The following is a 27,548-nucleotide window of genomic DNA, read 5'->3' as shown; positions in this document are numbered from 1 at the left end:
CTCTATATTTAATTTATTTTTTCGTCTTTCACCGTTTGTCTCAATTTTAAAACACTTTGCTTAGGCCAACAACTTTTTGGTATTTTTCCATTTGGATTTTGTTCATGCATTCGTTTGTTACCATTTTATTTTATTCGTCTATTTTCCTTTACGTTTTGCAAGTTCTTTCTTTTTTCTCATAGTTCGTTGTTTTGGTCTCTATTTTAATGTAATTATGAGATTTATGCGGATGATTTCAAATCACTTTTCTGTAGGTTGCGCTTTGCTATTTATTTAATGTCTCTATTGTCTCATTTTGTAATTATGCGCTTTTATCATTTTTTATCTTTCTCTACTAAATGCAGTTATTTATTCCAATGATTCAATTTTTATCGCATTTGCTTTCAAATTTCGAATTTAAAAAACAAATTCTTTGCTCAATTTTTTGTGTCATTTTGTATTATTTGTTTAACTGATCTCGATTTCGCAATTTTTCAACTTTTCGCCATTTACCACCTGTTAGAATTTAGTAATTTTTTTCGAAGGAATTCTGCAACATCAACATCTTTTTATTGTTTGCTGCACTTTTCCTAAATTTTGTTTTTCTTTTCCTGAATCCATTTATCAACTTTTATTATTTTCTCCATGTCTTTAATTATTAAATCATTCTATTTTCTAATTTAAACCCCTTTTTTCTTTATACCGTTTTTCAGAATTCTATCTATTCTTAAATTTTATTAATTCTCTACCCTGTTTTTTAACTTCGTCCTTTCTCTATATTCTCTTATTCGTTTTATTATGTTTTTTCATTAATATATTTTTCATTTTGCACCATTTTCCTTTTTTATTACTTTCCTCTTTTCTTCTGTCGTTCTAATTTCAATTTAAAGTTTTCTATGACTTCATTCAATCTACTTTTTGATATGTATTTCATATTTCATCTCAATATTTTGTGTGTTTTCACATTATTTGTTTTTATAATCTGCATGTTCATCTAAATATTTAATTTTGAAAACATTTTTCGTTTCATCAATTTTTATCCATATTGGCAAATCGTTACATGCTTTCTTAATTTTTTATCTATCGTTACAGTTAATTCTTTGTTTATTTCTTTATTTTTATTTGTATTCATTTTTTATTTTTTTGCTCCATGTTAATTTATTTCTATTTCCTTTTTTAAATTATCCATGTTTAGCTATGTTATTTTCTAATTTTTCCCTTTTTCATATAGAAAGGATATGCAATGACTCTAAAAATCGTCATCCTATTTTTTTGGTCTGACATAAGGTTTCTGGATTTTAACAGGGGCGTAGCTAGGGGTGTACGGAGAGGGATTACAGCCCCCTTTCCTTCACTGGTTACCACCCATTTAAATTCCCTTTAGATCATCGTTCATTGCACCCCCCTCAGACCGCCACCCCATCCATCACTCATACACCTCCCCCTTTCAACCCCATCATCTTTATACCACCGCTATATCACAAGGCATCCCAAATTAAGTTGGGGAGTTGTTCGTTCGTAGGTTTTTCACCTTCCTCACACACCGCATAACAAAATTAGTCAGTAGGAAGACAACATTGAACTAATGCTGATTAGTTAATTAAGTATGCTATTTTTGTTTCAATTGTTTCACCGTCGAAACGTAGCTCATCAGGTTCGTGGCTGGCGAGCCATTGTGGGTAGGTGCAAAGTGTACTAAGAAAATATTAGATATTTCCATAATTGAAACGAACATAACCAGCCATAGACTCATAGTTTGGAGAAATGAAAAAGGCACAAATGCACCCCTAGGAGGATTAAAACAGGGCTTTTTTACATTTTCTCTGTGGTTGCGTTTTTTTACATTTTTCAATATTTTTTAATTTTTTTCATATTTTTCTTGTAATATATTTTTGGCATTTTTCCGGTTGGCAATTTTTGAATTTATATTCTTTACAAAACGAACATTTTAAAGTTAATTCAATAAACTATAATTTTATCATAATATCTCGGCAGCCGGCTTTCCAGAGCAATAAACACATGATAACACTACTGAAAGTTGCATAGATCGTATCGCTTATTAAGGTGAATCCAGATGTATGTAACTCCAAACTTAACATAAACTCCTCCCCGTGGCAAACGTGGCAATGCAGAGGTATACAAAGTCTCGATAACAACGTTTGTTACCCAAACATTTCTGTCCTCTTCCATGATTCTAAGAACGTGGCCGGCGCCGCTGTTGGCATTTCAAAGTATAGAAGCGTATGACTGCTACTCCCAGACCCCATTCGTTGATCTCTGTACAATTTAGCTTGCTCTGCTCAATCACGAAGTAGCAACTACGAATTGTACGGTCATCATGCTAGTTTCTTAATTGTTGTTCTATTTGTGTTATTTAGTTTCTATCTTATAATTTTTTTAATCGTTATTGGTTTTAGCCATCTATTAAGTCATCTTTCTTTAAATTTTTCTTTAATTTTACTAATTTACTCATTTTCTTCCACGCATGTGCCCGGTTTGTTCTGCTGCGATGATGATTCAATTTCCTTTTTGTTTTCTTTTAATTCTTTTCCTTTATTAATTTAATTTATTCTTTTGATATTTTTAAATCTTTTTTGCTATTCCTGCTATATCACATTTTATTATTCTTTCGCTTTCATCATTATATTTGTTTATATTCCTGTCTGTCCTGGTATGTTTATTTATTTTAATTATTTTAGTTTATTCCATTTCTTTCATTTAATATTTGTATTTAATTATATCCTCATTGCCACTTATTTTTCCATGGTTCGAATTCATTTCCCTATATACACTTCATAAATTTCCATTTATTGTCATTTTAACCTTCGATCTTTTTTTAACTATTATTTGACCAGTTTAATATTTTCTCTTTATTTTAATTTTTATTGGTTTTGTTTGTTTAACTTTGTTTTATGTTGACCATTTTTGTTGTTTACCCTTTTCGTTTTTAATAATCAGTTGTTTTTACGTTTGACCATGCATTAATGTAAGGCTTACAATATTTATCTATTCCTTTAATTTTATATTGTGTTCGATCTGTTCATTTTCTTCGTTTTTTTTATCGATTCGCTACATTTTTACCTCTATTTTTTAAGTTTTTGATTTACGTCAATTCGATCTATTTGTTTACGTATTTTATTTTTGGTTATTCATAATTTTTTGTTTTTATCCTGGATCCAGCGGAAAATCACGCAATATTTGGGATTTTTTTGTGGAAAAAAGAAAGGACATATGAACTTCTACTTTTGATTTTTTATTCGTAATTTATTGATAGTTAAAAAAATACTTTTTTTTCGAAAATTCAAAATGGCGGCTTCAAAAAGCGGATCTCGTCGGCCTTTATTTCTTTGTTTTTATTTTTTAATTAGAAAGTTTTGTTAATTAATATTTTTTTATTATTTTACTTTATTATTTCATTATTGAAACCATTTTTTCACAATTTTGGCTCCTGATACAGATTTTTTTTTTAATTTTTTCCTATATTTTTATTATTTTCACGATTTTAATTTACGTTTGATTACATCTTCTTCAATAAGGTTCGGCAGTTTGTATCACGCACCATGCTTTGCACATATAAATACAAGCAAATGGGCCATCGTAGCAATAAGAGACTACTGAAAAGTGTGCCTATTGAGGGGAGAGTCCAAATGATCCATTACCATGCCCAGCATACAAACATTGCCCAAAAACTTTGAAACTTCCTCGTAAAGGCTAAAATGTTTATCTTGCGTAACCGCCAAGTATAACCGCTTGAGGAAGCGCTGACACAAAGCCGAAGCGAACAGCTCTTGGTCTTGGAAATTTAAGATCTTTTAGCGCTTATAGGACCACTAAAAATGTCAAGTGACATTTTAACCAGAGATTCAACTTAACGAAGTATTGGTTGGGCCCAGATTGAACACTGGCAACTTTGTGATTTTTTGGAACTCCTCCTAGCACCGAGGACACTTCAGTTCTCAAGGTACGGCATGGGGTTTGTCTACTCGATAATAAATGATCTAACTGACACCAAGACCTTTGCTACAGTTTCAAATACGAACCACATATCTGTCCTATTTGTGGTTCTATGTACACTGAGAAAAATGAAGATTGTGATAATTTTTGTTGAGTGTGCGCAGTCAAAATTTTCATGTCGTGCCACTCAAATACGATCGCTATCTATTCTTTCATCGACAAAAACACCATTTATTCCAAATAATTCTGAACCGAAGTGACGCCAGGTATTCTGGTGCCTTCGGCATAGTTTCAGTTTATTGCCCCTTTTCGGCTCGACTGTCGAACAGTAATTAGTTAAATTAGTTATGAAATTTGCGTTTCGACTTCGTCTCATCAGAATCCGACACTAACTTAGTGACAAGGCTAAGCTAGCGCCGTATTGACGCTAACTCCAAAAAACGGAGACACACAATTTGCGTTCCTGAGCATACCGGCGCTAGCTTTGTCCTGGCACTAAGTTAGTATCGGATTCTGATCAAATTCCATAACTAATTTAGTAATCATGCGCAAAGATGGTTTTGAACAAATTTCTCCTTGATGGAGAAAAAAAAAGGTTTTTACCCAAATTGTTCTCCAAAAAATATTGAATACTAATTAGTTATTTATGGTTTTTTTTTCGTTTCGACTTCAAAATTCGACACTAACTATGACCCATAACTAAATTAGCGCCGATTTCGGTTCTGGCTCTAAGTTTCTGTTAGATTCTGATGAGACGAAGTCGAAACGAAAATTCCATTTAGTTATAGATTATTATTATTTAACCTCTTCTAATCGCTGCCCCACTCTGCTAAAACCAGTTCCTACTACTTTCAGCCTGAACCTGAACCAAATCGACAAACAAGCTGAAGCCAAATACTAGTGATAAGTCCGCATACATTCTTAGCAAACCATGTCAAGTTCTTCTGTCGCAAACGTAATTCCGTTGAACCTGCGAGAACAAATTGGAAATTCACCCGAAACCCACCCGTTGATAACGGCAGCTCGCTAAAACGAGGAAATAACACAATAATGATCGGTTCTAATTCGACACTACAATCGCGATAAGTGGTCGGACAATAATAATGACACTTACTTTGACACTTTACATTGAATCGATGTTTTTTAGCTCATTTTTCTGTCTAACACACACACACAAACGAAACAACGATTAGAAATGTAAACGGTAGCTCGGCTTCCGCGCAGACCGACCGGACTCGAGCAGCCATTGGCCGATTCAATGTCGTTCCGATCACGACCGTATGCTGAACAGTTCGGTTTCACGTGACTATGGTTCGGGGGAGCGCTTAAGGTGAAAGCTACACTGGGCCTAATTTTAGGGATTAGTAGTCAAAAGAATTATTCCATTTTTTAGCGATTTTCGAATGAAAGTTAGTTTTCAACAATCAATTCATATATTTGATTCGGCGGTCCCCTTAAAGCGAACAGCGACGATCTCGCGCATCGTTTTTTTTTGTTTTTCACCCGATGCTGATACCGACGACGCGAGTAGGTATAATTTAATCAAATTGTTTACATTTACCCCGGGCGACAGCGGTATGCAGGCAGGGCGGTTACAATTCAAATTTGTGTTTTGTTTTTTTCGACTGACCTTGAGATGTGGTAATGTTTTTATTTTCTCGCTTGAGGTGGTGCCGGTGTGTAGAGTTCTATTTACGACGAGAGAGTGAGAGACAGAAAGAAAAGAGTGAGCGGGAGAAGGACCGGGGTTAAAAAGTGCGCCACTATCAGGCGGTTTTTGTTTTCTTTTTTTTGAATTTTCGGTTAGATAACGTCGTCATTTCGTTAGCTGTATTGCTTGTAGGTAACAATGCTGAAACATTCGGCTATAATCCTAAATTTAGGTTACTGAGACTTCGCTTTGATGCTGCCCCAGCAAATATTTAAACATACAAATACAGAAGAAAGTTGCAGCACGACAATTTTAACAAAGTAGCAGCTCGATTTTTTCAAGTTTAAGATGCAAACTGGTCTTCACAAGGAAGTCAGAGTGGTAAGCGTGACCGCCACTCATTCCAGTTGGTCTGGGTTCAATCTCAGCCGAGGTCGTTGAGATTTTTCTGAGGTGAAAAAATCTGTAGTCACGTCTTCTCTCGGAAGGGAAGTAAAGCCATTGATCCCCGGTCCATGAGTTGATGGATCGATAGTCTAGTCCAGATAGTGGAGTCGGTAATGCAGAAGTAGAATTCAACTTCTATACTTACTAACAAATATCTACTAAGAGCAGTGATAACTTGAAACTCGATTATCTCAAAATATTGGTTTTATATTTTTCTTGTACTTTGACGACGCAATAATGTATGCAAAAAAGAGATAAATATATCTTTATTGTTGATCTCCTCTGACCGCTGCGTGAGCGACTATTGTACTCCATGTAAAAAATTTCAATGCAAAACACCATTTTTAGAAAAAAAAAAAAAGAAAGAGAGAGATAGAGAGAGAGAAAGATAGAAGGAGCAAAAGAGAGAGTCTACCACTTGTTCGACCCGCGTGATGTCTCGGGAAGCTTACTGATGAGAAAGCGAAAACGTTCGTTTGTTTTGTTTGAAATCTTAGCCAGCTCCGGTCCCAAGTTGGCGCTAGTTACTGATCACATAAATTCGAAGCACGAAAATCTGATTTTATCTAAACAAGGGTGTTGTGGTTTCATACCATTCCTTTTCTTTATGGGAGTACTTTTTGCATAGTTCCAGTAGTTTTATTCACAAGCCGGAAATCAAGAGTTCGTTTTCGCTTTCTCGTAAGCAAACCAGAGCTCAGATGCTTACTTCTCGGGACATCACTCGAGACCAGCCCCTTCGTTGCTTCGAGCGTTCACATAAGTTGTGTGTCTGTTTGGATTTAGTGTCCAACTGATGCCGATTTGGAGCAAGTTTGGATTAATCGTCTAACTCAGTGGTTTTCAACCTTTTTCTTTCCATGTATCCCTTTCCGAATATTGATCACCATGGTGTAGCTCTTTCTGAAAATTGTTTACAATCATTACTCTGCCAGAAAAAGATGGGTGGGTAAAACCTACGACAAAACCGGAGAGATGTAGAATGCATACTTCAAATGTGTTGACACACATTCAATTCGGCTCGGCAATTTCCAAACGGCTGTGTAGTTAGTAAATTTGGAAACTGATATCTCTGTATCGGTTTTTCACAACATTCAATTGACTGTCGTATTAGCAGCCAGCATCAGCAGCAGTAGCAAAGAATTATTCGCGCCACGGCCCGTAAAACAATTTAATTCTTTATGCGAAGAAAATAGTCGCCCTAAAAAGGGCGGTTTTTTATTGCTTCGGAAAGAAAGTTTGCTTTTTAAGTTGCGCAAACCTTCTTTTGATCTATTGGTTATTAATTCCTGTCAGTTCCAATACGATGGGCAGATATTCACTGCTGTCAGGTAGACGAGTGCTCCGAAACCGACACGCTCGGCGTAGTGACCCTTTCTCAGCAAATGATGGACAGGATACTGGAGACCGGCACAGACCAAGCAAAATTTTTGCTTTTGCTTCACCTTTTCTCATATACCGCAATCGGACGAGCGCATATTGCCAGTACGAGTGTAACACACGAATGATGCCGCACTCCCGGACGACCCCAAGTTTTGTACTCGGTTCAGCTTACGTTCGTAGCCGTCGGAAGCAAAGAAAATCAACGCTCACGTCCCTCGCATACTACCTGTTACCAACAGTGTGTTTGTGATCGGTTCAATTTGCGTTCGAAGCCAAATGAGCAGGTCATCGAATGAAATTAGTTCGCTTGCATCGAGAAAGAGGAGGAGCTTCGAACAAAAACTGTTCAAGTTTTGCGGCTTGGTGCATGTAATTAGGAACCAATAAGGAATGGCTTCAGTCAGCTGATTACAAATCGGGGTTTTCCGTGTGTGCATTTCGACCCGTCGGAAACAAAAATAAAAGTTGGTATAGAGAATGATGTTCAGATTTAATTCTTGGTTTTCTGTTTGATACCGCTGATAAGGGCTAATTAGTTTTCCAAAGAAAAGGTTCTCTGGGTGGGAGATTTTTGTTCCAATTGGCCCTAGCCACTAACACAAAATAGTCGTGAACTGACTTACGGAGCCGGCTGAATCTTAAAAATCAGCTTCTCTGTCGATGTTGAAATGTAGTCCATCCCACAAGGTTAATTAATAGAAACCGACCATTCCAATCATTACTTCAGGAAGATTGGCGGTTATATACATGAAATTAGCAGGAACCAATCAGGAACAAACTTCGGTCGTAGGTTTTATAATCAGGTTGTGTGCATTTTTCGACCCATTGGAAATATAAATAACAGATGGCGAAGGAAAAGATTTTCAAAATTAATTCTTTTGAGTGGTTTGATAGCACTAATAAGGGCTAATTTGCTTGCAAAGAAAATATTCTCCGGTTGGTAGATTTTTGTTCCAATTTATCCTGGTGACTAGCACGGAGCTGCGCCAATTAATCCACGAAGATGAATCCTAATAATCACCTTCTCGGCCAACAAATAAAATCAGTTCACTTCCATCGAGAAAGAAGAGCTTCGAACAAAAACTGTTTAAGATTTGCTAGATGCATGAAATTAGCGGGAAACAATCACGATCGAGCTTCGGTCAGCTGATTTAAAATCGTTTTTTTCGTGTGTGCATGCTATCTTTCACCCATCGGAAATAAAATGATAACCTCTGCAAGTAGCACGTAACGACCAAACATCCACCAGCCATATACAGTTCACAAATAATTCCTTCTCGCTAATATACAGCCCTCTGTTCTCATCATGCGGCCAAATGTGAATGATAATAGAAACAAATCTGTAACGGACCTATCCATTAAACTTCGGTTGGTGCACCATATTGACGGCTCTGACCGAACATTTTTGCCATTGCCGAGTAGTTTGCGAAAGATTTTTCAAAACACAATTTTTTCGTTATTAATGCATATTATACTTGCACCGAATTATAATACAACATAGCGGAACATATTTTCAACAAAATGGCCCAAACATCAAGTCATTCTGTTAAGTATATTGGAAATTATTCACGTTCAAAATCTGACGTAGAATGACGTAGAAGAAAGAACAGAGTGAAAATAAATGGCTTGAATAAATGTATTTCTAGAAAAGTCTGTTCGGCAGACAATTTGTAGTTGCAGTTTAAAACAAACTGGAACAACTGTGAGTAGTGGCTGACGCCATCTATGAACAACTCGTCTCCACTTGGTACTCAAATCCAGTGGGAATGCGAGTTAAATTAGCATTATCAGAAGAATATCTTTCAAATTTTTAACCGTGAAAAATCATGTAACAACGGTAACAGTTTAGATGGATGCAATTTTGATGGTCTATATAGTGAATGGACTGCTAGAGTAAAGATAATATAGATAGAGTTCACTATAACGATCATGCGCTATAATATGAATATGAAACCTTGTCGAGCGGGTAAAGACATTAAATTTAGCAATTTGGATAGGATTCCCTAAATATTATTGGAGCGTCATAACGATAACGATTTTAAGGTGCTCACCGCTTTGGACCTTTCTAAAATACAAAACCATAACCAAAATACATTGATATTTTAAGTTCATTGTACTAAGTCTGATGTATAGAATATTCAGAGCAAATCGCTCATATTTCAACTCAAGACATTAGAATGAGAAAACGGTTTGTGCACTAAACGAATGTAGATAAAAAAGAGTGAAAGGCGGGTTGAATAAATCTATTGAGCTTGAGCTTGTGCGACCACTCCTAACTGCAACTCCGTTATCGATCTGGACTAGCCGAAGTTGCACAGGGAATAAGTAAATTATTATGCCTGGGAGTAGCGAAACATCGTTCAATGTGCAACTCCTGGTAATCCTAAAGTGTTTATTGATCAATACCGGCGCCGGCCAGGCCCGCACGTATATCGCGGAAGGAAAGGGAAGGAATGGTTAGTCCGATACTTGCTTTTGCTAGAGGCCGTATATACTACTGCGCACTCCAGAAGTATCATGGGAGGAGGATATTTGTTAGCAAGTATAGAATCTTCTTTACCGACGTCAGAAAGGTGATTCCACTATCTCGATTAGATATCGATCCATCAACTCATAGACCGGGGACCAACGGTCTTACTTCCCTTCCAAAGGAAGATGTGACCACAGATTTTTTCACCTCAGAAAAATCTCATCGACCTTGGCTGGAATTGAACCCAGGCCAATTGAATGGCGGTCACGCTTACCACTCAACCACCGACGCCGTTAGAAAGGCGGGTTGAATAAATCTACTTTAGAAAAAGCCTATTTGGTAGGCAATTTGTAGCTGCGGTTAAAAAAACTAGAACAACTGCGAGTAGTGGTTGACGTCATTTATGAACAACACGTCTCTTCTAAATTTGAAATACCAATCGGAATGCGAATTGAACTAGCATTGGCAGAAGAATATCTTACAAAGGGTTTGCCGTAAAAAATCAGGCCTATATGCGGTTGTGGTAAATCATGCGCAGTTCTAGCCCATAGTATATATAACACATCATGAGTTTGGTGGAAATTCTATGACGCCGTCGTTTCCCATTGCAAATAATAACATACCTGAAAAAGACAATTTCTTAAGCTTTACAACACTGCCATTAACCGATTTGCCTAATTCGACCTTAGTCAAAGCAGCATAGTCCCATTAGCAAAACAAGCTGTGCACCAGCTATCAATTATGTGTGCCTAATTTCTACAAATTTAGGTGGATGCAATCTTCTAGAAACATTATCAAGACTGATGCACGGTCTTTAATGCATTGAATTTCGATTTTTTGTTGACCTCAAACATAAAATAAAGCATCAGTCCCAGCTTCAGTTGTCATTCGATATAGTTGCTTAGAATTCAAACATTCACGCTTCGCTCACTGTCATATCGTAACACAGGAAGTCCATCACCTGCATGGACAGAACCCTTTCTGGCTCGAACTAAAATGTCTGAATAGACCTTCTAGCAAAACCATAGATGGATGGTTCGCAACAAAAAAAAACCCAGATCCCAATCCTGTTCCCAGCCAAATTTTGGGCGTCTTTGTGTAGTGCGTTTCTTCTTCCTCTTTCTTCATATTTATCCTTCCACGTATGCATTTCTTTGAGATGTCGTCGCGTTGTGCCGGTCCTTCTAAAACCTCACCGAAAAAAAAACACGCTGAGCCAAACAACAGATCGCAACCGAACGCGCGGGCTGGGTTGAAGGAAGGTCATTCCACCGGGTCTGTGTCTGTGTATCAGAGCTATAAAACCGACGGGCGACGGTCGATATAGGTTTAGCGATGATTGAGGAACAACAAAATGAAATAAGAATCCACTGACGTTATGCCGGCCGCCTCAGTCCACCACTCTCTCGCCGTAGACGGGAGACGGAAAGAGGTTGGCCCGAAAATGCATCGCCGAAAACGTGAATATTAGCGGTGGCAATAGCCAACAACAACAACAACAACAACGAAAAAAACCAAGATCCAGCCAGACGGCTCCGATGGATTTGGGGCAAATGTTGTTATTTCGCAGAACACCGCAGAAGGATGCACTCTAATGAACGGGTCGGAACATTCTAAGCTGTGCGCAGGAAATTGGTAACCCTATAGCAGGGGACGCAGATGATCACGAAATACAACATGCGATCATCCATCGTTGGTTTGTATGAGTGGGTATGGTGATGATCGCGGGGGGGAGGGATTGGATCGAGACTGGAATCACTGGCGCTGGTTTTGGATGTGTGTCTGTTCTGCTGCTGCTGCTGCTGGAAACGTAGAATGAATTCTAAATCTAATTCTTTCGCAAAACCCATCACACGGTGATCACGGTTCGCTCAGTGCAGATGATCTTCGCTAACCGACAGCGCAGCGATCGGAGCTCGGATTGCAATCAGAAAGCAGTTATTTTTATTTGTTTTTTTTTCTTTTTGCTGAACTGGTCTGTTTTTTTTGATCTGCGCGATTGCTTACGGGTCTGGCATTTGCTGCACTGAAACAAGGCAAGCGAACCACGTATTGATGCGAACCGTTGCTTGCTGACGATGAGCTGTTTTTGAGAATTCTATAATTTTGTCTAATGGTGTGCACTTCGAAATATTGTTGTAATTTCACGCGTCATAAAATGCTTGTATAGTAAGCATCATAATTTAAAAAAGTTTACGTTTAAGAATAATATGAGTATTTCACAATTCTTCAGTGTATTCAGTCAAAGTTTGCTTAAAGTCCGAAGCAATAGTTTATTTTGCAATTATAAAATTCGATTTGTGGTAAAAAACGCCACGATATCGTTTGCATGAAAAGTAATATTCATTTTTGTGAGTTTTAGCATAGCATATTCATTTTACGGGAAAGTTTTTTAAACAAATCACGCGAGCTCGTTTTGTATCAGTCGATGCTCACTTGTCAAACGAGCAACATGTCGACTGTATTGTCCAGACGGTACAACAAGTCGGAATATCCACACACTTGCACCTACGTGACTCAATCAAATACGGCTAGTTCACAAATAGAGGTGCCGCGTGTCCGTTTTAACCATTCGTCGCTCGAATATTAACCGAGCGACATTAAGGATATAGCGTCCAAATGGTACATGGGTTTCGGTTCGCACGGCGCAGTAGGGAGCGCATGATAGACTGCACATAACAGAGAAATTGGTGCAAGTTTTATACGATTTAATTGTGTGCGTGGTGATGCCGTTACTGTCGAAAATACATAACGTCTGCCTCTCTATGGGGTTTCGGCTGCGGTGGCATTGCCTGGTACACAGTTGGACCGTGTGGGGCTTGCAAGTTTTTCTGACAACATGTTTCTGTATGTAGATTTCGGTTGGCGAAAAGATTGAGCTATATTAGAGCAGTTTTAGTTTGTTTCCAAAAGTTGCGAAGCTAACCTATCCAGCTTTTTACGTACCAAAAAAGATTTAGCATGAATTTGGGCTTTCTACCCATTTTTTATTGAAAATAATAGTACTATTAAATTAGGAACACTAGCAAATATTGATCTAGCGCGAAAGTCGCCTTGCAAATTTCACCATTGATGAACCCAGTTGTCACGAGGATTTCAATTCGCTTTCCACAGGAACGGATTGCCTGCCAAATGGGAAAATACTTCGATTCAAAGTTGGACATTGGGATTCAATGTTAACCGATCCTTAAACCTTGAACCCTGTACTCTTGATCAGTGATGGGAAATCGTAATAAAACCATCAATCCGAAATCATGATCGATGATAACGATATAAACGAGCCAATGCGGTAAATTTTTCAACTTTTCGGAAAGGTTTTTGGCGATTTTGAATCAATTGTTTTGGAGTTGTATATTCTGGATTATTGTGGTTCGAATTCATCTCAACAGTAAATGGCACCAACTTGAGAACAGTTAGAGTCAGTGGTTTTCAACTGGGGGTGAATTCACCCCCAGGGATAAATTAGACCAATGTAGGGGGTGAATTATGCGGGACAAATTTTTATTTGTTATCCTAACATTCCCCACGGATATTTGTTTTTATATTTGTTTCAGTGTGTCAAGAATTGAGATGCCTACTGAGAGGTCTCTGATTGTAAAATTATTGTTTTGATCCAATTAAAAATCATTTTTAATGTAGATTACATTTAAGCTTTCAATATAGGGGTTCGTTTTAAAATATCGGCTGTGGCAGCCGCATCAGATTTTGAACGTGAATAACTTCCAATATACTTAACATAATGACTTGATGTTTGGGCCATTGAAAAATCTTTCGCAAACTACTTGGAAATGGCAAAAATGTTCGGTCAGAGCCGTCAATATGGTGCACCAACCGAAGTTTAATGGATAGGTCCGTTACAGATTTGTTTCTGTTATCATTCGCATTTGGCCGCATGGTGAGAACAGAGGGCTGTATATTACCGAGAATGTTTGGTCGTTACGTGCTACTTGCAGAGGTTATCATTTTATTTCCGATGGGTAAAAGATACCATGCACACATGAAAAAAACGATTTTAAATCAGCTAACCGAAGCTCGGTCGTGATTGTTTCCCGCTAATTTCATGCACCTAGCAAATCTTAAACAGTTTTTGCTCGAAGCTCTTCTTTCTCGATGGAAGTGAACTGATTTTATTTGATGGCCGAGAAGGTGATTATTAGGATTCATCTTCGTGAATTAATTGGCGCAGCTCCAAATTTGCTAACTACACAGCTGTTTGGAAATTGCCGAGCCGAATTGAATGTGTATCAACACATTTCAAGTATGTATTCTACATCTCTCCGGTTATGTCGCAGGTTTTACCCACCCATCTTTTTCTGGCAGAGTAATGATTGTAAACAATTTTCAGAAAGGGGTACAGCATGGTGATCAATATTCGGAAAGGGGTACATGGAAACAAAAAGGTTGAAAACCACTGCGTTATCATGCCATAATCCAGAACAAAATGTTTCTTAGCGATGAAATAACAAAACTTTTCTTAACGCTGTTCAGATAAACAATAAACTGGTCAATAGGCGGTAAGTTTAGCTACTTCAAGTAATACTCCATATTATCCTTGTTGAAGCAAACATAGGTTACTCTCGGTAGCCGGCTACCTAGAGTTAAAAACCCCAAAAACTAAATAGGATTTGAAAGGCTCATGACTATGACACTTTCGAACCTTACTTGAATATTTTTAATTGTTTTCGAACCCATTCACTTTGTACCCTGATAGAAGAAACCGGATGAGGACATTTGGTTCCAAGAGAATCGGATTTCTGGGGACCAGCTTCAGTACTGAAATACTATTAGTGAATTTCAATAGAATATTATCTATGAGGAAGACACAATTCTAGTGATTCCGAAGCCCGTTTCCGCTCGTTACAGGTTCATCTCGGTCATTCACGGCCCAACGAGAACCTGTACCGGAATAACCATTCTCGTGACCATAAGATGTAATATCCTGATGCAATTTCATTAATTTTGCCACCCATATTGCCACGGGTCCATTGAAATTCACGAACATAAGCAAAGCCATGGCACTACTATCCCATTACGGAATTTTCGCCTTCTATTTCGACAGACTTCGCAGCCGATTCATCAAGATTGCACGGCTAGCGCTACTATCCTACTGGTAGAAGGAATCTTTCCTGTTCAGGGCCTGAACAAGTAACAACTGACTTATGAGACCAGCGCCAAACTACTTCCAATTTATTAATATATAAATGAATGTATGCCGACTTAGTACGTTACCTCAATCCGAATAGGGCAGGTAGGGATCTGATCTGAGTTTGTGATGAACTTAGTTCGATCATACATGATTTGCATTTAAAGTCGGGGTAGAAGGAATATTTTTCGTTGGCAGGATTCTCACAACTGTTCTATTCTATTCTATTCTAACCCTTACACAGCCAGTATTGAAAAGCATCCTGGAAAACACTGCAGATATTCTTTAGCGTTTTTCTTGTTAATTAATTAATATTTGAAGCATATTACAATATGTCGCAAATATTAAAACGGCCAGGCCTACTGTGCAGAGTTGGGTTTGAAGATGTTTCAATATTATACGGCAATTGAGTTATTCATTTAATGAACAATTCAAACAACGAATCGTTTTGAAACTTGAATGAGGAAGAAACGAGGACAACCGTACCGACCGTTTCAGTGGATAGGGGGTTATAATAGGTTAATAGGTTAATGTCACTCCTTTGGTCCTTCGGGATGGGACAGAGGTATATACACCTTGCCCTGGCTTATTAAGCCTAGGTTAAAGCGCCTTTACTCGCTCTATTGGCAGGATTCTCACAACTGTTGACAAAAACATGAGAAAAAGTTTCTTCAAATAATGGATTTCACTTCTCCATTTTTCGCCATGATTACTTCAAGGAACTCCGAGTTAGTATGTGGTGCCAATCGAAGTACCTCGATTTCATCATCATCCATATATCACATGATGTGGCTAGACTTCTGAGCGGTACCAAATTAGGCCTATGAGGTAGCTACCTCCACCTTTACTAACCGTACCACCTAGCGCACGTTTGGTCTAATGCGCGTTTGATTGAAGTCGCCATGGTAATTCTTGTAGTAGATACTATCCATTTCCGAGGCTTTCTCAGTTCACTGTGCAACCGAGAAAACGATACTATACGGTTTGTGCAGTGGATAAGCAACAAAGCAGTTTATAGACTGATAGCTATAACAGAGACATTTGTTACTTCTGCTCTTGCCGAGTTTAGAAGGTAGGCTGAAGCAAATGAACACTTTCCAGTAGAAGTATATTTTGGAGCATGTGATTTCACTGTTTTAATTTTTTTGACAAAATTAATAATTAGTCGCCAGGACGGTGTCAATTACTGGTGAGATACATTGTACACGGCAAATAAAACTATTTGTTTCATACACGAAAATAATACCGGAAACAAACCGGCTCGGAATATCCTGGTCTACTCACCCAGCTGTGCGGCCACTGGGAAAATCTACCTTACTTTGGCGGTTTATTTAAAGTCAGTCGCAATAGTAGTTCTCGTGGTAGAGATACGTTTCACTTCTGGAGCTTTCTCATTTCACTGTGCAACCTGGCGAACGATACTATAGGTACTGTTTGTGTAGTGGATAAGCAACAAAGCAGTTGATAAATTGATAGCCGTGACAGAGATATTTGTACTTCTTCTCTGGGCGAGATTAAAAGGTAGAATGAAGCATACAAAACCTTACCAATAGAATGATATTTTTGAACATTTTTTTTTCACTGTAATGTTTTATTTATTTTTTTTTTGACAAAAATATTCCAGTACCGGTATTTTACCGATACTGAGGGCTTCAGTGTCGCAGAACTAGTTCTCTCCAAAAAGGGTCGGTATTAGGAACCCTTTCACTAAATAGTGATTTCCAGCTATTTAAAAAATGAAATTTCATATATTGAAATTGCAGAAGATACTATGAAAATCTACCTCACTTTGGCGGCAGCACGTATCAAATTACTTTTGCAGCAGGGCATTACGGCAGCTTCAGTGCGTAGCAATCCAAGAAATCAACAATGCTCCGTTTCTGAAAGCCCAACGTTGCAAACGCCTTTGCAGTTGTTGCTGTGATCTGATCAACCGGTAGAAGTTTCCTATCGAAAATAACACTCAAGTCACCGTAAGAATCCACCATCTCGATGACACAAGCTTGAAGGGTATATTCGAAACGCCCTAATGTTACCGTACGTCCGAAACCAATCATTTTACATTTATCGTCGATAATTTGCATGCCCTTTAGTAGGCATCATTTCTCTACATTGGCTACATCATGTTGGAGCACGGCAGAATCAAGTCCTGAGACAATTGAATGAAGGATTTTCAGATCATCACCATAGATCTTCTGTGCTTAGTTAACCGAGCCATCTCTCACGGAACAAGCCGAGTTGCTTTAGGTGACCACACACGTTGTGTGAACCGTTCAGATGCAGTTTCTAACTGGCGACAATTTGGTGTTGGTTTGGATATATCGGCTAGCGAGCAGTAACCTGCTGTCAGTCAGTCCAATCCATTTATTTCTTTTGGAAAAAAAAGATTGCAGCCAAGTGTAGTTTTTCAGAATTGATGCGGATGCAGAGATCGTTGATGAATTAGAGAAAGATGGGTGGCTCTAGTTGTCTTCCTTGAGGCACACCGGTTGGCGTTTCAAACACGGTCAAGTATGTGATGCCAATTCGCAATGGAACGTTCCGAGAGGTAAGAATGCAGTCATCTGGTTATCCATTGAACATATCTTAGGTTTTCGCGAAATCAAAATATATGGCGTTCACTTGTTGACGCTTCTCGGCGGCTGGAATTGTGTACGGCAAGTTATTGAAGTGGCGGAATGCATTTTTTCACAAATCCGTGCTGACATTTGTTAATTATGTCGGAAAATGCAGCGTATATCGTATTATAGACAAACTTTTTCAGAACTATAGTCAGGCAGTTAAGTGGTAAGATTCTTCTGTAGTTTTCAATATTGTCAGTGTTTCCAGCCTTACGAATAAATACTATCGCAGCCTCTTCCCATACCCCTGGGAAAACGTTTTCCGAGATCTAAAGCTGGAAAATAATGCCTACTGGTGCAGGACTCAACATTTTATAAAGGCATGTGGCAAGCAATTTAGACCTGGGCATTTAAGTGGGTCAATGCAGGATGGAGCGCTCGGTATACCGGCTTCATTTACGTTCGGGCGGGGAGGCTGATATTATTCGTCGGAAGTTTCAAGGTGTTGTTGTGGTGGATAGACAGGGGAGCTGGTCAAGATATCTCAGAAGTGATCTACAGAAAGATTCACTGACTCGACTGTAATATTTTTCTCAAAGATAAACAATTTCTGTAATACACCCGGAATGTTTTTTGTAATTTACAAACTCCCAGAATTATTTCGCAGGCTGCGTTGGACTAGTTTAAGATATTCACCGAATGCACTATTTCATGGCTATTAAGAATTGTAATTCCATCTGACGAAGAATAGTGTTTTATTGTCGTTGGTACTGTTGCATAAGTATTGACTTTCGTTGATTCCGGAGTACGTAGCGTAGGCGACCAAGCTCGACGTTCCACCAAGGGAAACTCTGTTTTTCCACTGACACGTTGTTAGGAACATTACTGTGAAGAATCCTAGATATGACCTCTCGAAGAACGCCGCAACTGCACAACTTGATTTCCATCCAACATTCCATCCCATTTTTTTTCTAGCGACTTATTTGACACTGTTTAATGCGTTAGCACAACTGAGCCGTGGATCATTTATTTTTTTAGTATAAGTAAATCTCAAAAATACTAAGAATGGCTGTCTTCCAGGTCTTGTTGACGCAGTTTGTTGCTGCGTGTTGAGAACCTTTTCCTTGCTGGTGAAGCATTAATTGCTTTATCCGGCGCAGCTTGCGGGTCATTCAGTCTGCCTTCTCTGGCGTTATCGTTCGTGGCCATGTCATCATTGGTACTGCTTTCTCGCTGCTTACGGTCAGGTTACGGAGGTTCTTATCTGTTTCTTGTTCTTACGGTCGCTGCTGTAAATCCGTCTCCATCGGTATTTGCTTCTTTATTAGTGATGCTAGCTGTTGGTTTTGGGTGCGGTGGTCGTGGTTGTTGTCCCTTCATTGTTGGTCAATTGGATCGTTGTTTTTGGTTTATCTGTAAGAGTCGGTGGGTGATTGATAGTGTTGGTTGTAGTAAATGGGTTTCTTCGGCGCATGTTTTTTTTTTGTACTGGGCTGTCTGGTTACAGAACTGGCATGTAATGGTCTGCCTGGGGTATGTGATCAGCGTTTTTTGCTTATAGGTAACGCCATCCATCGGTGATTTGGAGTGGATGGTCATGTAAGAAGGTATTGGTTGTGCATCCTCACAATACCAACGCCGTTGGGAATTCACGGGGATCTTGAATCTGATGTAATTAAATTCGACCTAGTGTTGCATGTTGTTCCTTGCAATGAAGTTTTCTGCGTGCGCTGATCTTCTACACATAACCAAAGCAGTTTTTGACGTGGTGTAGCTGAATTACGGAACTTCCCCGAGATTAAGTTTAACTTTAACTAGTTGTTCCACCTCCTTAACTGTGGGTCTAGCACGAGTTTTCTTAAAGTCGATCGAAATTGTGTTATCCCGTAGCGTGGGCAATGTCGTTTCCTTTGGCAGACTCATTTCACTGGGCAGCCGGAGGCAACGATACGGTTCTGTCTATGCACTGGATATATAACAAAGCGCTGGTTTACTTCACTGATGCCTCTAGCGTAGCAATTTTTTGCTTATTTGTGCGAGATCAGAAGATTGATACCATGTTAATTGACTGCACCAATGACTATTGAGACTTGATTGGGGATGCATCGGGTAATCAAATATGTTTCGATGCTCGTTCCTTTTAAATCTTCAAAGGATTTTTGATTCTTCTTTTCGACTCATCTAGGCTGTGCGACCGCTCGAGAATATCTATTATGCGTCACTTTTTTCCATGGGAGTCTCCTTCGAATTACTGTTGCAGTCGACGAAGTTCTACCGAATAGCGCAAAAACTTCCGACCATGCATTAGACTATGAACACTCACTAGCATTCACCATTAGAGTTGATGAAATTCCGAAAAGCCCGAGATTTGTCACAATCACAATGTTGAAGTTTTTTTCTTTTTAAATATATTTCTATTATTTTAAATGAAGACTGTTTTTTTTTTAAATAGACATGCTTACCTTCATTCGACATTTCCTGCAGTTTTGAATAATATTCTGTTGATAACGATGGATAACTGAAAAACTGAAAATAATGTTAATTAATAAAAATTAATGAAATAGAAATCAAAAAATAGTGTGATTAGATGCTTACTATTTTAAATTCATTAGAGGATTTGGGCTTCTTTTTAAATTCTGTTATGTTTTCTGGATGTCATTCCCATCAGCTCTAAAAATGCTACTCTTCGTCTTATCTCACCAAAACATATTCCTCAATTTTTGATTTTATAAATGTTCTCTGCTACAGTGAAGTATCTACATGCTAGCAGTGTAAAAGTCATAGCTGGTATCTAGAATCGCTCAGACATTTTCAATTGAATGTCATCCCAATGGTTTAATGTGACAGAAATGAAAATGCGAGTGTTTTCATTGCGTGTTCCTTGGATCGTTATCCTGCTGGAAAATATAGTTGTCCATCAATCCTATTTTTAACATAGACTCTTCCAGGTTTCCATTTTGATTGTCAGCCATCTGAAGATTAAAGATCCCATTGGTTGGGGTCAAATTTTTTATGTCACGGTATGGTCTCCGGATCATATTATTTCCACCGAAAATAATTCCGGATGTCCTAACCTTTTCAACGTCATACTCTAAAACATCCCTCTCTCTGGTAAACAGAAGCTTTATTTATCTTACTGAAGAGCGGTGATTTCCAAACAAAAGATCCGAAGTTCACCAATCTGTCACCGAACTGTTCGATCAATTCAGCTCCACTAACACTACATAGATGGTAACGAATTATTCTTTTTTTGATTTCCCGGCTGATTCTTGTATCCTCTTTGTAATCGAATCTACTATATCTTCCCCGACCATATCCTTCTGCAACACTTTCGAACGGACCGTCTGGTAGATCTATATGATATTTTGAACAGCGTCGCGACTCACTCCAATTTATCGGCGATTTTGTGCTAAGATCATTCAAATCATACCAAAACACCTAAATTAATTAAAATTGGATTTTTGTGTTTTATTTTCATCTCACCAGTAACTAGCACAAACTCGTAGGTAAGTTCGATGGTTAATCCATACTAAATTGGCATCAGTTAGATACTAGTTTCAGTCACATTATTCGCGTGAACGCATGAAGCAAGTGAATGAGATGACTCGAGAAGCAATCACAGAAGCTATGGCTTGCTGATGAAAAAATGAAAAAGAAACTTTAGTTTTTGGCCTGGAAACCAACATAGAAATTAACTTTAACCAATTTGTCTATAAGGTACAAAAATTAACTTGGATAAAGTTGGATTTTCGTGTTTAGTTTTCATCTCACCAGTAACTAGCATCAACTTGGGTTTGGATTTAGCATCTAACTGTTGTCAATTTGGTGGATTTGTCGTCTAGCTTGCCCAAATTGGTGCGATTTATTCGATTTTACTTTGATTTGTAAGCAGGATAAATAGTTTCGGTTTGCTTCATGGATGTTCCGCACTTCAGGCCGCAGAGAAGTACTGACGTGTTCTTTTATAGTATCCATTTTGCGAACCTTCGTTTAGAAACATTTGTTCTACTTCCTCTATCGAAGGATTCTTCCATCAGTTGAGTTGATTTCTCCATTAATAAATATTGAAATTTAAACAATTATCAAATCAAACTTGAGACTACACAACCTGAGGTACAATTTCCAATTAGCGCGATTTTTTTCAAATAGTTTTTATTTTGTCCCAGACACGACTAAACAAACGTCAACCACTGTACGTTCAATACCGTATTGCCATGATTCAACGAATTCAAACGACAGTTCAAAGAAAATAAACTGACAAGAACGCAAAGGAACGCTCCCATCTGTCATCGCACCGCTCCCAATCACATTTCGGTCCAAAATAAACAAACTATCAGGGTAAGCAACAACAAATACCCCCGATCCGAACACCAACAAATCAAAATACACAACTGTCACCGTCGCACTGAAAGAGAACGAAATCTTAAACAAATAAACAAATACACACGGGGTATCGAATACTAACCGATTCTAGCGAGTAATCCCAAATTTTGAGGCACTGTTCAGACACTTTCCAGCCGGAGAAAAGATTGATTCATTAGAACCTGAGCACAGAAAAAAAACTGCTGACACCTAATCTCGATTCATCATTGCTCACCGCACACCGATGTATTTAGGAACCAGACGACAGAACACGTACACACAGAATCGCGCACCACCGCACAGGAATAATAATAATGATAATAATAATCAACACCAACAACCGGTATAGGTATTCCTTTCGCTTCGAGTAAGGACTAGATCCCTTTATCCTCTCTTCCTTTGACCAGTTTCGTTTGCTTCCCTTTCTTTCGCTCGATTCAATATTTGCTCCTATTTCACTCACTCCATTCGGGTCGATATAGCACACAACACTTTTACTGCTGCTTCTTGCTCTCTGCTTTTCGCGCTTCTGCTGCTCCTTTTTCTTCCTATTCTTCTTCGACCATAATTAATAATCACTCAGCTTCGCTGATGCTTTATTATCGGTTTTCATTCCTTTTTTTCCCTTTTCAAATCACTTAGCACACTTTTTTTTCCTGTGGCGGCTCTTCTTACGGTTTTGGTAGAGAAATTTTTATTTTAATGCACTTCTTTCACTTCGCGGCGGACTTTCCTACTGCTACGGTACGGCGTGACTCATAAAATTTCTTGCTAGCCAAATGTGGAGCTCCTAATGACAACGGTAATTATTCTTTACTTTTAAATAGGATCACAGCAGAAACATAAAATCCTCCTGCCGAAGTAACGCGGGTACAAATCTTTTTCTTCGTCCCTCCCTGCTTTGCTCGCTGGGATAACCGACGACGACGACGACTCTCGGGTGTAACTAACTACTACGGAGGGCTTATCGGGAAACCACAACTCATTTGCTGATAATGTCGAGTTGTAAAGTTGGTTTCCTTTTGCCTTTGACGTTGGCTCTCCTCATCGAACACTGCACAGACACTTGCGGTCGCTTTCAGTCAGGGCTTTCTGGGTGACAGGCCGAATCTTATCTGCGGGTGTATGTTCTTCTTCGATAGCGAATTTCGTGTTCCAGAATCCCTCGGACGCGATTGCGGTTGTAATGTTTAAGCCCGTTTCCAAAACGTGTTTTTAGTGGATTGGTAAAGGCTACACATCCGCTTATCACTGTTTCCAACCAGCATTCGGTAATTTATAACCGTTGTAACAGGTAATTATAAACACCTTTTTGTTGTTGTTGCTTAACACACTTCGCACGGGTTTCCCCTTGTCTCGATTACTTCAGCCGGAAGAAACGCACTTTTCACGTAGCTTTTGCTTCTCGCTTTTCAACTTCGTTCTTCTCTCTCTCACTCTCTGCTCATCAGCACATTCCGCTACAGCAGCGGTAAATTCTTGAAGCCTTCCTCCGGAACAAGTTGCATTCGATCATTGCACAATCCTTGACAGCATGTATTCCGGCTGTTGCCACATAATCTCATACCTTCACACAAAAAAGCAGCGCACTTCCATACACGCAAACAGGCTCAGTGGTGACCACCGCCGACCAGACCAGACTCGTTTTCTGGGGGTCTTCGTGACGCGCGCGCTGCTACCCTGCCTGTCACTTCACGACACTGATCACAACTAGTGGCGGTGATGGTGGTGTTGCTGGTGGTCACAAGAACAAGTTTTGAAATATTTTTCGCTTCTCTTCTACCCAAAACTACTGCTGCTATAATTTTTTTTTAAATTTTTGCTCTAATCCAGCCGAGAAACAGTACAAGAAAATCACTCTCAACAACAACAATAATCAACCAATCGCATCGTAACGTAACAAATCAACAACGACGACGACGACGACTAGGAACCCGAAACGATTCCGGCACGGTGTCGAACCACGAAACACGGCCCACCGATCACTGCGATCAAACGTGGAATCATGCCTTGACGCGTCGCGACCCTGAGATACCACCACCGATGACGGCACTGGTGACGACGGTCCGGAGCTGCGACGGAACCGGATAACAACTGCCGTTGGTGCCTGGTCCCCGCGAAGACGCCGCCGCGATAGCACGACCGGACATACTTTCAGCGCACCAAAAGACGACAGAAGAAGCAAAAAAACGGATTGCACGGAACGGAGAGAGAGGCACACAATCTCACACACGGCGCGGCACAGCGCAAAAACGTATATCGTGGGGATACGCACCGGTTCTGGCTGCTGCTGGCAACGATCGACCGATTCACATGACGTACGGACTCAAACTGAGCTCGGGCAGGAGCTCAGCGCAAAGATGGTTGCGTGTTGCACGATTCGCTGGTCGAACGGTCGCTCTCGGTTGGTTGTCGGGGCCACTCGGGTATGTTAGTAAATAATGGTGTGGTTGAGAGAGAGAGAGTGAGCGAACGAGTGGGAGTGAGAGCGCAATGAACTCATCGAGTGATCAAAGCACTCACCAATATTTGCAGAAGAGAGAGAGAGAGAAACGGATGAGGTGGTATTAGATTCTAGTTGCTTCTCCCATGCGGTAGCGAGTCTTAGAGCGAGCGCGTTAGGGCTGGCAGATGAGCTGTTTTGAAGGTCTGCCCACCTAGACCTACTTTTGCGGCACCTTGCTGAATAGGATATTGGATGCGGAGGAAATTGCAGTTTATTAATCGTGGAAATGTTTTAAACGGTGAAATTAGGTGAGAAACATATGTAAAATATATTAAGGTGTTGCATCACTGTGGTACTCGAAAAAATCGGAATATATTGGGAATTAAATTTTCTGGTAATGCAATAACAAGAAGAATCGAGATCCTGTAAAATGAGATTTAAAATGCTACTTGTGAAGTACAGAAAATATTTGTTTCAAGTAATTTTATTAAAAGATTAAGACTGTTTAGCATTTATCCGTCCATCCGTTTTGTGTAATTTTTGACATACAACCAAAAATCAATTTCGATATTTTGATTTTTTTTGCGAAATGGCGCACTTTTTAATAGAAAAGCGCTAAAAAATTCATGAAAATTAACATAAAATTGTTCGTTAAAAACCAATACGATAACAAATATTAATTAGGAGCGTATTTTAGGCTAAAAAATTATCTATTTTTTCTTTAATTCTACGTCATTTCCCCTTAAGTATAGATAAATTAAATGTAGACAACGATTCTCGACAAATGTATGATTAGGGCTCAAAAGCCAAATGTCAAAATTCACTTTGAGGAGAAATTCTGAAGTAACCGTTACTATCCAAGCACGGTGAATAGCAGTCAACGAAAGAGAAAACTTTTCTCTTTTGTTTGCTATCAATGGATGTGCTGGGCGATTAACGGTTAATTTTGGCAGTTGGATTTGGAGCCCTAATCATATCTTGAGCGTTTTTTCAAAACGTCATATCTGTAATGAGTTACTCTCTTTGTTTACTTTCTCTTCTGTTAATAATTCGGCCACTTTAACATTTATTCCTCAACTCTTTGCATAATATGCTAGTTAAAACCACTGTCTTTCGATCTGTACTATAAAATAAGTGAAAAGTGTTATAGTGACGCCGTAAAAATCGAAAGAGAAAGTAAACAAAGAGTAACTCATTGCAGATATGACTTTTTGAAAAAACGCTCAAGAATATGTTTGTCGAGAATTATTCTTTTATTACATACATCGATAGTTCTCAACTTTCTAAACGGATATTTCTAGAGCTTTTATTCAAAACGACATATCTACAATGAGTGACGCTCTTTGTTTACTTTCTCATTCGATTTTTACGACACTTATATAAAACTTTTCACTTATTTTAAAGTATAGAACGAAAAACGGTGGTTTCGACTAGCATATTATGCAAAGAGCTGAGGGATGAATTTTAAAGCGACCGAATTATTATCAGAAGAGAAAGTAAGCAATGAGAGTCACTCATTGTAGATATGTCTTTTTGAAAAAAAACGCTCAAGAATTCTAAGCTTTCAGACCTCAACTATTTTTGACCTTTTAAATCCCAACTTCTACTAGTGCATATAGGGTTCTAAAAACGTTCGATCAAGAAATACGAAAAACCTAATTTGATCAAGATGGGTGCTTCTCTTGACGTGTTAGAAGCTGCTCAATTTTTACATTTCGATGTTCAATAAAATATTCCTAGGATTTGCACAATAGTTCAATTGCACGTAAAAGACAATTGAAAACAGTCAAAATTGATAGGTTTTATCAGTTTTCAATAATATTTCAAGACAACGTAGATACATCCAAATTTCACTTTTCGCCGCTAACTGATTCTGTCCCTGGCAGCACTGCTCCAAATGAATCAAATCGAACTAATTGCAATAACTTCGGTTCCACGGATAATACTTACAGCTTCTACTGCTCAAATGAAAATTTTATGGTAGTTTTATAGCCACTGATAGAATTTAGATTGCACTTGTAGCGTGCTATAAAACTTCAATTGTTACTTGGGTTATTAGTCTTACTGGTTTTTACGAGCAAATCTATCCTAAATCAAAAAATATAGCCGATTTAAAACGTTGTTGTTCTGAATCAACATGGGCATGAAGGGATAAAGTAGAATTTTTGATCAGGCATCCATATCTTAAAGCTGGTCTTTTAGATTAGGCTCAATCCAACGAATCTTATTCAAATTAAAATATAATCATTCCATGTAACATTTTTCGATCGTTGAGTTTGGTGTACTACTGTCATTTACTAATGTGTACTAATATCATTTATAGCTAGTGTCACTCAAATAGAGACTGGCGGTGTTCGATCGAGGGGTCTCGCTAAGGGTTTTGCCGTCAATGCTTCCAGGATTGGTAACGAGAGCAAAAAAAATGAGTATGATTTTGATATCTTTTTTTTCTCAGCAAGAGAATTACTCTCTGGCCTGTCTAGAAATGGGTGAGATGTTTCTTTTCTATTCAATGGCGTTTTTTTGAAGAATAAATATTGTTTTTAAGAAAAAATACTGAAATCGTTGGATTTTTTTTGTTTTTTAGCTACCTGACTGAAAAAATTCTTATTTTTTTAACATTTTGCGAATAACGCACTTCCGATTCCAATACCGACCCTGCGTGAATACTGGTTTGATTCTACAAAACTACCAGCTTAGACACTCGTCACCGAAGCACCCTACTCATGGTTTCTATCGAGTGGTGGATCCAGAGGGATGAACCGAGAGGTCTGGACACCCTCCGAGAATTTTCAACCTGTCGAGAAATTTTTATTTTTAATTTCAATTTTATATTAGTTAACTTAAAACAATTCCAAACCAAATTTGGCTACCAAAACCGATTTTCATTAAATGAGGTTTTTATGCATTGTACAATGTTCACTACAAAATCGAAATTTCAGATCTGCCCCCTCAATTTTCCTTTGGATCCGCCGTATGTATTTCTACAGAACACGGCCATCGTTACCTCAAATTGTAGACAAAATGCATCCGCTGGTTCATCCGTTGCATTAATTTCCGTTGACGATGACCAACAAAGTCATTCGCTGTCTCTACTGTGTCGAACCATTTGGATTAATTTTCGAAGGTACTATTTGTCCTGTAATTGTCTA

The 27,548-nt window shown here is 38.6% G+C and overlaps 1 protein-coding gene across 2 annotated transcripts in view; it reads right to left on the bottom strand.

Moving 5' to 3' along the window:
- Positions 1-20,127, bottom strand: part of LOC131679162 (nuclear receptor coactivator 2-like) — a 509,619-nt gene extending 489,492 nt beyond the window's left edge. For both annotated transcript variants that reach the window (XM_058959795.1, XM_058959796.1), the window contains exon 1: positions 20,051-20,127. In XM_058959795.1, coding sequence (XP_058815778.1) covers positions 20,051-20,056 — 6 coding nt within the window. In that variant the 5' untranslated portion in view covers positions 20,057-20,127. The remainder of the gene's footprint in view (positions 1-20,050) is intronic.
- Positions 20,128-27,548: the final 7,421 nt, after the last annotated feature.

The sequence above is a fragment of the Topomyia yanbarensis genome, chromosome 2, assembly GCF_030247195.1.
Source record: "Topomyia yanbarensis strain Yona2022 chromosome 2, ASM3024719v1, whole genome shotgun sequence".
Taxonomy (NCBI): domain Eukaryota; kingdom Metazoa; phylum Arthropoda; class Insecta; order Diptera; family Culicidae; genus Topomyia; species Topomyia yanbarensis.
This window is presented reverse-complemented; position numbering and strand designations above follow the sequence as displayed.